Source organism: Mixophyes fleayi, chromosome 5, assembly GCF_038048845.1.
Source record: "Mixophyes fleayi isolate aMixFle1 chromosome 5, aMixFle1.hap1, whole genome shotgun sequence".
Taxonomy (NCBI): domain Eukaryota; kingdom Metazoa; phylum Chordata; class Amphibia; order Anura; family Limnodynastidae; genus Mixophyes; species Mixophyes fleayi.
In genome coordinates, this window is record NC_134406.1 from 20,903,583 (window position 1) to 20,916,415 (window position 12,833).

General features: G+C 41.7%; 1 protein-coding gene across 5 annotated transcripts in view; it reads left to right on the forward strand.

The window, feature by feature from the left end:
* Nucleotides 1-7,886: 7,886 nt before the first annotated feature.
* Nucleotides 7,887-12,833, forward strand: part of SGCE (sarcoglycan epsilon) — an 86,896-nt gene continuing 81,949 nt past the window's right edge. For 3 of the 5 annotated variants that reach the window (XM_075211788.1, XM_075211792.1, XM_075211790.1), the window contains exon 1: nt 7,888-8,082. In XM_075211788.1, the coding sequence (XP_075067889.1) occupies nt 7,950-8,082 (133 nt within the window). In that variant the 5' untranslated portion in view covers nt 7,888-7,949. Of the gene's footprint in view, nt 8,083-12,833 lie in introns of all 5 variants that reach the window. The other 2 variants (XM_075211789.1, XM_075211791.1) reach the window with 1 other exon arrangement.

Sequence of the window (12,833 nt, forward strand, 5' to 3'; positions counted from 1 at the left end):
ACACACATTTTCCAACAACTGCAACAAGAGACGACTGTCAACAACGAACGCCGTGCTTTGTTTTGTGCCATCGCCTTTGGGTCCGAACAGCTGGCAGAGCGCCAAAACTATTCATAAAAATGAAAACACTAAATGATCCATAGTCTCTAGTCTTAACTTCCAAAATAATCAAAAATGCCTTTGACTGATCTGAATAATTACGGAATGTTAATAATGGAAATTATATCCACTGACCGGAGGCTTCCTCTGCTCTCCGACTCTAGACCACCCTGGTAGACGAAAAGCAGTGACCAATGGATTCAATTCTTTGCATCAAACAGAAAACTCCAAACTGGTGGCACCTAAAGGTCAACTGAATACAGGACTAATGAATTGGATACCACTCAGGGGATGTAGTCGAAATGTCGACAGTCAAAATGACACCATAATGTCAACAGTCATAATGTGTATATGTTCATAATATCGACACAGTTAAAATGTCGACATAAACAGATGGAAACAAATCTCTCACAAGTAGGGTCCTATTTCCTACTGTTTTCGTTGCTTGTTTAATTTTGCTGACTGCAATTATGCTATTATGTAATTTTGTTGTTTACATTTATTTAATTTTTGTTGTTTTGTACTCTTGTCATTTTATGCTTGGCCAAACCCTTTTGTATGGCAGTACGGACCCCCTGTGGCGCCTTATAAATAAAAGATAACAATAATAATAATAATAATAATAATAACAGTATGCACTTTTTGAGGGTCCATTTAGTCTAATGTGAGTAGAAGCCCCAACTAACTGAGACATTGAAATATTTATATCAATAAAAGATACCAGATGATGGCAGGAACCGAGAATGTTATATTTTTATTTTAGAAAGTTATTCACCCTACACAATGTTTAATTACAACAACCCCAATATATCTCCCTCTCCCCTGTCCTTTATGCCAGTCTTGGCCAACCTGTGACTCTCCATATGTTGTGAATCTGCAAGTCCCAGCTATAACCTGGCTATGGTCTGGCAAAGCATGCTGGGGCTTGTAGTTTTACAATACCTGAAAACCCACAGTTTGGCCAGGCTTGATTTATGCTGTCTGCTCATTTTAAAGGATTTGTTTACTTCTGGACAATCTCCCCTCTTAGGGCCTAATTAAATCCAAACACAACTTGCACGGAAGTTGCGTTTTAAAAAAGAGCACGGAACTTGTGCGTAGATTTGACCGTATTCTAACCCAAGCGAATCTCAAGATACATTTCAATTTGAATCTGGGTGGAAGTACGCTCTGCCTAAACATTACTTGCTGTACGTAGACACATAGAACAGAGTGCAGAATACTCAAATGTGAAAGTACAGTAAAAGTTCACATCAGAACACATATAAAACAAATGTAATCAGAAGATTAAATAACAACTCTTAACAGTATAATCCTTTATATAAATATTTATCTTTTTTTTTACATTAATTACCTAAATAAAGATAATTTCAATGCATATTGGACACACACCATTATTTAGTCATTATTATCAGTCGGCACACACACCTAACCTATAGAGGGTGCAAATGATACCGGTGGTACTCATCATATTCTTCCCCAGGCGAGGATCTATCACGACTCTTCTGTCAAGCGACTTGAAGCAATCCCAAAGACAGAAGATGCCGGCGGGACTGGATGACGTCATTGACATAGGCAACGCTGTTAACGCTGCTCTTAAGGGGGTACTGTAACTATGCGGCCATGTACAATGTACTTTACAAAGGGTTGTACATGCTCCGCTCCCAAGATGTCGGGGCCCCACCGCTGCCGCTATTTGCTCCAGTCCCAGCTCAATGGGTGCCCGGCTCCTGGACAGAAATTAATAACATCACAGCGCTGTCAATAGAGAGGAGCTGAAAGCAGACAGCAAGAAGACGCAGAGAGGTATTATTATCATTTATTTGTTTGGCGCCACAAGGGTTCCGCAGCGCCGTACACAGCACAAACAGTAGACTATACAGGGTGAGACATTACTGAACAATAAACAATAAATACCAATACTTCAGAGGCTCCAGGCAGGCTAATGCAGTAAAGACTGAGCAGAAGAACAGGTATCGATACAGGAGAGAAGAGGGCCCTGCTCAAATGAGCTTACATCCTAAGGGAGGGTGAACAAGACTCAGGCACAAAGGGGCCAGTTGACATATATGGGAGGGAGAAGGGACCGGGAGGAGAGAGGGGATAACGGGTTAGGTGGAAGGATGGTAGGCTTTAAGGAACAGGTGAGTTTTAAGTGCCCGTTTGAAGGAGCTTAGATAGGGAGAGAGACGGATGAAGCGCGGGAGGTCGTTCCAGTGAAGGGGGGCTGCACAGAAGTACATTACTGCCGGGGTTAGATGGAACCGGGGATGGGGGGTGACTGTAGAGAATCGGGGGGAGGCAAATGTTGAGTAGAGAATAATTTAAAAATGAAGGTGGTGTGAGAGAAGGAAGGAGAGGAGCCCTGCCTGTTACATTTGTATTGGGCCCTGCAATTTCTGTCGGCAGTCCTGTGGCCGTAAACCCGATTATGCACGAGGCTGTCAAACAGTGAAAAACAAAATGTGCTGAAGATCCACATTTTTGCACATGTGAGAGGGCCGATAAAACATAAGGGGAGTTTGAAGAGAGTCAAGGACAAGGGGTGAGACATAATGGTACAGACGAGAGACGAAAGTGAAGCTTGAGGTGGCAGACATGGGAGATGACAGGCAAAAAAAGAGGCCTAGGGCAGCAATCAGAGTGCCCCCCAGAGAGGCAGGCGGCACTGCTGAAATATCCATACCCATGAGAGAACCAAAGAAAGAATCAAAATAAACAATTTGCGTAAATATTACAAAGTATAAAGAAAAATGCCAATAATTACAAATTTTAGCATTAGTTAATTAACTGATTTGGTTACTTACCATCATTCAATGTACTGACAGTCAGTAAACATTTTTAAAATGTTCACTCTGTCAGTAAGAAAAAAAGTAAAGTAAGTGTTCAGTAAATACCCATCATTCTATGGTCATTACAGTAACACAGAAATGTAACAAGAATGAGTTTGCCAGATGGGATACATCAAAGGATACTATGAGAGCTTAATAACAGAATTATTCAACCAGACACTAGTTACAGGAGTAATTCCGGAGGACTGGAAAAGAGCGAATGTGGTCCCACTGCACAAAAGTGGAAGCAAGGAAGAGGCAGCAACTACAGACCGGTGAGTCTTACATCAGTAGTAGGGAAATTGGTGGAAACATTCTTAAAAGAAAGAGTTGTACAATATCTCAAATCCAGTAACTTACAGGATCCCAAACAACATGGATTTACTGGGGGGGGAGATTGTGTCAAACAAATCTTATTGACTTTTTTGACTGGGTGACTAAAGTAATAGACCAAGGAAGGGGGGGGGGGTTTGTAGATGCAGCTTATCTAGATTATAGTAAGGCTTTTGACACTTCAGACTGTTAAATAAACTTTAAAAAGTTTGGTATTGGATTCTAAGATGGTGGAATGGATAAGATTTTGTTTGTAGGATAGAAAACAGAGAGTTATAGTAAATGGAGTACATTTACAGAAGGGAAAGGTTACCAGTGGAGTACCCCAAGGATCTGTACTTGGACCGGTGCTTTTTAATATCTTTGTTGGTGACATTGCAAATGGTATTAAAGGGAAAGTATGTGTTTTTGCAGATAACACAAAGATATGCAACAGGGTAGACACACCAGGAGAGGTAAAACAAATGACTGATGATCTAGGTAGACTAGAGGAAAGGTCAAGAGAGTGGCAACTACAGTTTAATGCCAAAAAATCCAAAATGCACTTGGGTCTCAAAATTCAAAGGCTAAATACAGTATTAAGGTCACTATAATGGAATCTACTGAGGAGGAAAGGGATCTAGGAGCAGTGCCGTAACTAGACATTTTAGTGCCCTGGGCGAGACAGGGCACCGGCGCCCCCCATCTAAATGGGATTGACATTTAAGGAGTGGGTGTGGCCAACCTAATGTGGGGGTGTGGCCAACCTAATGTGGGGGGTGTGGCGATGGCACTGCTTGCACCTGCCCAGTTATGGCTCTGGCCTTACAAGAAGCATTACTCAATTCTGAAGATGTAAAATTGACACCAGCTACATTTATTCCCCACCAATGACAATACTGACATATAGTAAACAGTAAATTTAAATCGTTTTACAAAGAGTGCTTTGGAGAAACCCCAAACCTTTAGCAACTGTCACTCCCCCCTCTCCCCAACGGAGAAGCAAATCAATTTAAAACAAAAAAAAAAAAAGATTGTACACATCGCAAATGGTGCAAAACTGCAGAGGTCCAATCAAAAAAATCTCCCTAAATTCAAACAATTATAAGGTAGAAGTGTTATTTCTGCTGTGACAGACTATGTATGTACTGTACTATCTAATCACTAATATAAGCTTATAAATTGTGTCCCCTTAAAATCATTAAACCAAATTGAATTGTTCACAATAATAGGTTAAAACATGCATGTAAAACAAAAATACATATTTACAATAGCAGTGCCACCATACTGAAAACATTCCACTAACATGCTGCTCCTCCTAGCCGAAGCCCTCTGTGCAGCCAGCCATTTTCTTGGGCCTTTGCTAGTTCTGTAAGGACCAATCATTATTAGGTAAAAAAGTACCAACCTCAGTAGTTGTCTATTGCAGTCACTGGTACCGGTAAATTAGAAAGTTGTAGAAAGTTGCAGGGGCAAACGCAGGATTTCAAAAGGGGGGGGGGTTCCAAATGTTTGTAAGGGGAAGCCTATTTAACAAGCATCATGGTGGTAATTGCACCGCCACAATACCTGTTCTGTTATTGCCATCACAGGATAGAGACAACAGATTAATATAGTTTGAAAACTATTTATTCTTTGAATAAAACATTTTTAATAAAAGGTTTTAAAATAAATATATATATTTTTAACCTATTTTTTTCCACAGTATTGTAACTGAATGCCCTAAACACTTAGTATAGTTTACAGCTATAAAACTCCTACATATTGCTGAACTGGGGGCCCTATTTGTAAATAGGCCCCAGTGTCTCAAATATAGTTTATAGCATAGTAACAGCCACTCACCTCTCAGCAGAAATGCTGTCGCCCCTGTTGTGGGGATATAAGGGGTGCCACCTCTGCTGTGTTACCCTCAGGCTGCGTCATGTGACGGGCATGAAATCATGCATGCACCCCTTTCTTTCTTGCTGATCTTTCTGCGACCGCAGACAGCTTCAGCATACCGTGCAGATACTGCTTTCAGGGTGGTTTGATTTTAATGTGAGGGGGTTCTGGACAACTGTAAAATACCCCTAAGTGCCCACCTGGCACACATATGTAATGAGATGGCAAAATGAGATACACACAAAGGGGAGGAAAATAAGGGGACACAATGTAGAAATAGACATATAATCACAAGGGGGACAGAGAAACACACATGGGGAGACACAGGCACACAAATGGAAAGGCAGAAACGGACATAAACACACAAAAAGAAGAGCTATGCACACATAAACAGGGAGGGGGGGGGGGCACAAATACATAGGGAGAAAGAGGGCTATACATACAAATTTGGATAAAGAGATGACACAACCAGGGATAGAGGAAGCTGATACAGACAGACACACTAGGAGGGGGGAGTGGCAAGATACACTGATACACAGTACACACAAACATGGGGGGGAGACAGGAGTCAGGAGTGGGCTGCTGAAAAGTTTAAAAGAGGACAGGCATCTGCTACTCTGAGTAGTGGATCTGCTCTATTTACTAGCAAACATGGATGAAAGTATAAAGGAAGGGGGAACCCCTTCCCATTTCAAAATATCCCTTATAACCTAAGTTCTACCTTTCTTTACTCCCCCTCCCTCCCCCCTCTCATTTAGTTTATCCCCATTTCCGTTCCTCTGTCTCTTCTTCTTACATAGCAATTACTTTCACTTACCTCTTGCTGTTTCCTGTAGTGTGTGGCAGCCACGATCTCCTCTGTTCCTGCAGGGCTGTCAGTAGGATCCCTGAGCTGCAGTAATAGGCTGCACGGACCCTACAGTCATGATGAGTTCTGGCTCCGCCCACTTTTATAAAATAATGATTTAAAAAAAATGTAAAAAACCTCCGTTTACCAGAGGTAGGGATACAAGCACAGGGGAAAAGGGGTTTCTTGGCAATTGTACCCCCCCCCCCCTCCTTGAGTGAGCGCCTGTGGGAGGTTATAATTCATTCCTGCATCAGAAGCAGTCACCTAAAGCAGGAAGTTCGGCATTTGGAACGCAAGTATGCGTTCCAAATGCCGAACAAGCTGCTTAAAGTGACTGCTTCTGATGCAGGAATGAGCTGTTGCTTGTGGCACCTGTGAATCAATTGAGCCTGGGCATAGAGGCAGGTATCGGGCGGCTGCGCCCCCCCTGGGCTTCCGCCCTGGGCGACGGCACCGCCCGCACCTCCCTAGTTACGGCTCTGTCTAGGAGTCACTATTCTGGTGACTTACAGGCAGGTAAGTAATGTAACAAAGCAATGAGGAAGGCAAGTCAGATGCTTGGTTGTATAGGCAGAGAAATCAGTACAGAAAGAAGTAACAATGTCACTGTATTGGTCATTGGCTCAACCTCATTTAGAATACTGTGTTCAGTTCTGGAGGCCATATCTCCAGTAGGATATAAATACATTAGATACTGTACAAAGAAAGGCAACTAAAATGGTGCATGGCCTACAGCACAAAACTCAAAGAACTTAATATGTATAGTTTGGAGCAGAGAAGGGAAAGGGGGGACATGATAGAAACTTTCAAATATATATAGGGTCTGAATAAGGTAAAGGAGGGAAACATTCTACAAAGGAAGAGAAGTATTAGAACATGAGGACATGCACTGACACTGGGGGGAAGTAGGTTCAGAGGAAATGTGAGGACAAATTACTTCACAGAAAGGGTAGTGGATAAGTGGAATAACCTCCCATCAGAGGTGGTAGAGGTAATACAGTAGATCAGTTTAAACATGCTTGGGATAGACATAAGGATATCCTTAAAAAGAATAAAGGACCAAATAGAGTTTGAGGTTACCATAGGTTAATAAAACAATGGGCAGACTAGATGGGCCCAGCGGTTCTTATCTGCCGTCAAATTCTATGTTTCCATGACATTGTGCAGGATGGTAACTTTTATATGTACATTTCCTGAGAGCCATTGTGCTGTATGAGCTGCCTCTACTTTCAGTTCTGGATACCACGCTAGCACCATCATAAACAGCACAGTGATGTGTCAGTAAATATACTAGCTGTAATTTAAAAAATAAATACAATTGTAAATAATACATATTCTAATTGGTAACCCTGGTCTTATTCAAATATAGACCATTGCTGCCAAGTGTCCCTAATTTCCAGGGACAATCCCAATTTTTAGAGATTTGCTCTTGAAAATTGTTAAACCCAAAAAATTGTTATCCCTATTTTCCAATGTCGTCCAACTGCACAATACAATTCCTTTTCTCCCACGCATCAGATGCAGTTCTTACCCTCTGTCCTTAGTATCTGGACTTATGAGTTAGTATTAAAAGTATTAAAGGATGTTATCATCAGACACATGACGGACATTGTAGAGCTGTAAAGACTGCATCGCGCAAGATGTATAGATGCAGCAAAATGTCCCTGAAAACTATTTTAAAATGTTTCATAGACTATATCTCATTTCTGCAATATTCTACTGGCAGGAAACAATATGCTCTCAGTGCGTCTGTTCAAACTAAACAGTAGATCGCTGCAAATAAACAGAGTTTCCTCTGTTCTTCTCATCTCTATTCCTCCCCCAAAACAGGAGGAATTTCAGAAACTGTTAGAGGTACCCTCCTCCTCATCCTTCTATGTTCAGTAGCTGCAGAATCACAGGGAAGAGAGAGGGAGACATAGGGAGGTGGAGGAAGGAGGGATGAAGATGGAGGGAGGGGAGAGGAAGAGGAGGGGATGCTGCTACCGAGCTGCTGCTTGACACAAACTCAGCCAGGGAGAAGAAATGAAGAAATGTTGCAGGGATTGATGGACACTGTGCTGGGGATGAATCCTGCAGCTGTGAGATCCAGCACCCTCCTGCTGACAGGTCTGTGTGTATTGCATATTACCCTGCTAGCATACAGCTGCCATGTAGAGCCGCTTACCACTGGCAGGATGGAAAATCTGAGGCTGCTCTGTGTCTGTAGTATGTGGCAATGTACATCTGGCCAGCTGCTGTGTGATACTCTGAGGATCGCCGCTGGCTCTGATGCCATGTTATGTACTGAAGAGTCTAGGGACATTTTATGGATATAATAATCTACATTGTGTGTCTAACCCCTGCATGCAGACAGAGGCACACGGAACGCAGCATGATGCTAGGATCTAATTTACTGTCAGCGGTTATAGTATATACGGTGTGTGTTGTATGTTTATTGATTTAAAGAAGTTAGTACCTTGATTTTTTTATTTTTTTGGGCATTCGTAAATATATGTAACGCACACGCTCTGTTTTTCCCATAATGAAGAATCGCCTGGTCCTGACTGTTAATATCTGTGTCCTATTTAGTACCTTTAATTCGTTGCAATTTTTAAAAGATTTTTTTTTTTAAACTCCCCGCAATTCACACCAATAAGATCCACTAATTTCGCTGCCAAAAGCCTAGTTGTGAACGTGGTAGATGTAGCGATTGTCTTTGGGCGCTGGGCGATTTTGCTGCCATGGTGTAGCCCACGCAGTGGCGATTTCTCCACGTGCAGCGTTAACGTTAGACAGCGAACCTTTGTTATTTATCACTTGCAATACAGTGGCTCATGCTGTGGTCTGCCGTAAACATAAGAGGTGGCGGCGGGAACCGCAGGTTACACTGAACGACAGATGCAGGTGGACAATATATCATTAAAACAATTCATTTCAAATTGATGAATCAGCGGCATCTGTGGCAGCTGTCAGTCACTTGCAGGACATAGACGTGGCTGGATAGCAGAGAACTAGAAGTGATTGACAGTTACCTCCACTCAGACCACAAATGCTGGTCAGCGCAAGGCTTATGCCTTTATGGGAAGTTGACGCAAAAATACAGCATCCCCCCCCCTCCCAGAGAGTACCATCCCTCCAAAGCAATAGGGCTCACCCCAATCTCTCATGGGCTGCAATAAATGACAAGATTGAAATTTCCAAAGTGACAACTGTGCAACCTCCGTGGTCCCTGTATAATGGAATCCTGACCATTATATCAAAGGAGTAATAGTAAATAGTATACACACACAAATTTAAATACATTTAAATGGAATGACCAACACTCTTGTTCACCACTTTATTAATAAAATAGTTCCTTGTTTCTTTATCTGTTATTGTCCAAATTGAAAATAAAACCTTTTTTTTTCCATCCCCCCTCTCTTTTGTGATCTGTCCAAATCGTAAAAAAAAAAAAAAAGACACATGAAACTTTCACCATACAAAATTTCCCACCTACACACAAAGAACGACGGTTTCAGAATGACTTGGACCAAGAGTAACTGGGACTCCACTTCACCAGCAGCCAATCACAAGTAGATTCCAATGTTGGCTGCTTGTGATTGGCTGGCAGTGAAGAGGAATTCTGGAGAATCCCAGCTTTGATAATTTTATGATGGTTGGTAATAATGAGCTCATAGGTGGTTTTTTTCTTTTATATTTTATAAAGTGGTGAACGGTGTTTTAGGGAGGTCTTTTTTTAAAATTAAACTTTATTTTGAAATTGTGTATTTTTCCCTACTTTTTTGGTATACTGGGCTGGGGGCTTAGGGACCTCGGGCTATTATACTGGGACCACTGTGTTAGCCCCAGATTTATTCATTTCCAATGCCCCTACAGCCCAAGGTGGTTGGAAAGTGTGATTTTGTGTGTGGGGCTGGTAGCACCCTCCCCCCCCCCCATAGACATACAGGCCATTCGCTGATAGAATGAGGCAAGGATTTAATATACGGTGAAGTCAAGGAATTATCTGCAGCAGCAGCTAAGGTTAGTACCCAAGATCCGCCGGCACATAGTGAGGTCAAGGGGTTGTCTGCAACAGTAGTCAGAGTTAGCGCCAAAAGTTTGGTAGACAATGAAGCTAGGATGTCACAGTTACTATTAATACCCCTCAACCCCCCAGCCCAGCCTGCCCCTGGCTATGAGGCTTTGCTTTATGACTATATCGTTTTCATTTAAGTAGCAAGTTTTATGTTACTGTTTAGTCTCCTACTGTGCAATTTTGCCATTTTAAGCAAATGTACAACATGAATTTCCCAGCTGCCTCCCTTTACTAATCGAAATCCTGCTCTCCTCTCCAAGACAGGTCTGAACTTTCCAGTACAAAAAACTTGCAGCGTGATCATCTTACTATGATATGTTACTATATAGGGGTTTATTCATAGAAGAAACAAGCTTGAGGTTTGGAACATTTCCATCTAGAACGGCAGCGTTTTCTTGTATTTTATTACTGTACTTGTACTTGCCGAGTTTTAGCATTTTTATCAGTTGCTGCAAATATTTTTCCTGGTGAGAGCTTTGTTTAGTTCGGTGCTGAAAGATCACATTTGTGTCTAATATTTTGCCAAATATGGTAACAATATTCAAGCCTTAATATTTGTGTATAGTCTGGGTATATTGTAACAATGACTTAAGTTATTTTATTTAATTGTATTGCAGTTTTTAATGCAGGGTCAAAGCAAAGGTTTATGGACTCATAGAGGCGTAGTCTTTCAATTAAAAATTCACAGAACAACCGTATGCACCTAAATATACTATAAAAACCGCATTGTATGTATAATAAGTATTGAAAGTGTCTTTATGTAAATAATATTGAAAAAATATTTAAGAAAATAAATATTTATATTTATAATAATAAAATATTATACTGTACTGATGTGAACTGTTATTTTACATACGTTTGTGCGTATACTGCGGTCTGCTCTGTGCATCTACGTACGGTATGTACTGTCTAGGTGGAGCGTATTTACACCCGGCTTCAAATCAAAACATATCTTGTGATACGTTTGAACGATTTGAACTCAGGTGGACATACGTGTGCTTTTTTAAATGCGCAACTTACATGCAAGTTGAATTCGGATATGAATCAGGCCCAAAGTGTAAGGGGTAAGGGGTGTTGTCTGTGTGAGGGGAACATTTTTGGCTCCTTTGATGGAAGAGCTGAGCAGATCAATGTGTTCTTCTCTAAACATGGAATACAAGCATTGGTGTGCCTGGACTTGTTCTGAAATGTCTTTGTACACAGAAGGCCATTTGAAGTACACGGAAAATGTGAGCCGCAGACTTGAGCTCTTTCATGGTTGTTTTGAGGCACATGTAGCTTAAGAGAAATGTAACTGAAAATATTGTTTAAGAATGCGGCTGTATCAAGTCAAATCAAGTAGCAAGCATATCTGTGTCCACAATGAGGATGCATCGGTCATCAGTATCAACTTGAGTATAGCCCCCCCTTCTAAAGGGAAACCAGTGCTTACAGTCCTGGTTGGTTACAGCTATAGCGGGATGATGAACAGTGTGGAGCACCCCCCCTTTCCCCACCGATAAAGCCACAAACAGCACCAGGATATGCCAGGCTGGTCAATAAGCAAGGCGAACGCACAGTGGGGTCCCACTATTATAATGGGACAGCCCCAGGCTGTTCAGCAATGTGGGGCCACATTCTTTAGGTGAATCCAGCCCACCAGAAAAGTGTGTGCCCCCCCACTGAGAAAAACAGCCATGTGCTGATAGCACTGGAGCTCCTCCCAGCACACCTGGGTGGGTATGTTGGGATAATAATAGTAAAATGTTACAAACCAGCATTTGTAGAACTGCAAGTGCCAGCATGCCCGTGGCTGCCAGATCGTACCAGCACTTATAGACCTACAAGCACCAGATGACCTGGCATCCAGGGTCTGCTGGGACCTCTAGTGCCACATAGCAAAGTACAAAAATACAAACAGACAACGTGTAAAAAGTACTTTAGATTAAATAAAGACTCACCCATTCCCATGTTGCATCTTTATTTCACACCTAAATCCTCAGAGATATTATTCCATCTTCTTTCTTCCTTCTTCGTTTCTTCTTACTCTGCCCGGGTTGCGCCAGTCAGCAATAACATCTTGTAACAATCATCTCCATGGAGAGGCTTATCAATGTCATCATCTCCATACCTCTTAGCATAGCTCACAGCATTCAGAAAGCGGAACAAAATAAACCCTGCCTACACAAACCACCCAGTTACAGCCAAACTCCACCCACAAATGAGCTTATTTTGTCAAACCACTCCCAATTCCCACCCGATTTGTGGGCCGCGAATCGGGACGTCCCACCAATTAAGGGATAGTTGGGAGGCATGTCTTAGTTCATGGACTTGATGCCTAACATTCATGAAATTTACAAGTTTATTATCACCAAGATCCTCATTTTTTACATCCCATGTGTCGTGAACATAGAGAACTTACAGTTATTTATAAGGGTTAACCCATCACATAATTGTGGGGGATAAAGCCTAAATCATAACTGCAGTGTAAATATGGCATATTAAGTGAATCCATTGATAAGTTGAACTACTAAAGTGTAAAATGTAAAGACAGAAAGTCTGTTGTATGTGTATTTGATGGCTCTGCACATTCCAGTGTGAGAAGATAGGAGTGTCACCTGTGACAGCTTCAAAAAGCTCCTGCTGTGAGATATATCCTGGCCTGGGACACCTGAATAGCCCATGTGCTGACTTGGCTATATGTGATATAGACAAAAATAATTCAGTTTTAAAATATGCTACTTAAAATCAATACAAGTAGTGATCAACCACATATTCCTCAATAGCATGATGAAGGGCAGCTCATATGTCAAATTAAGAA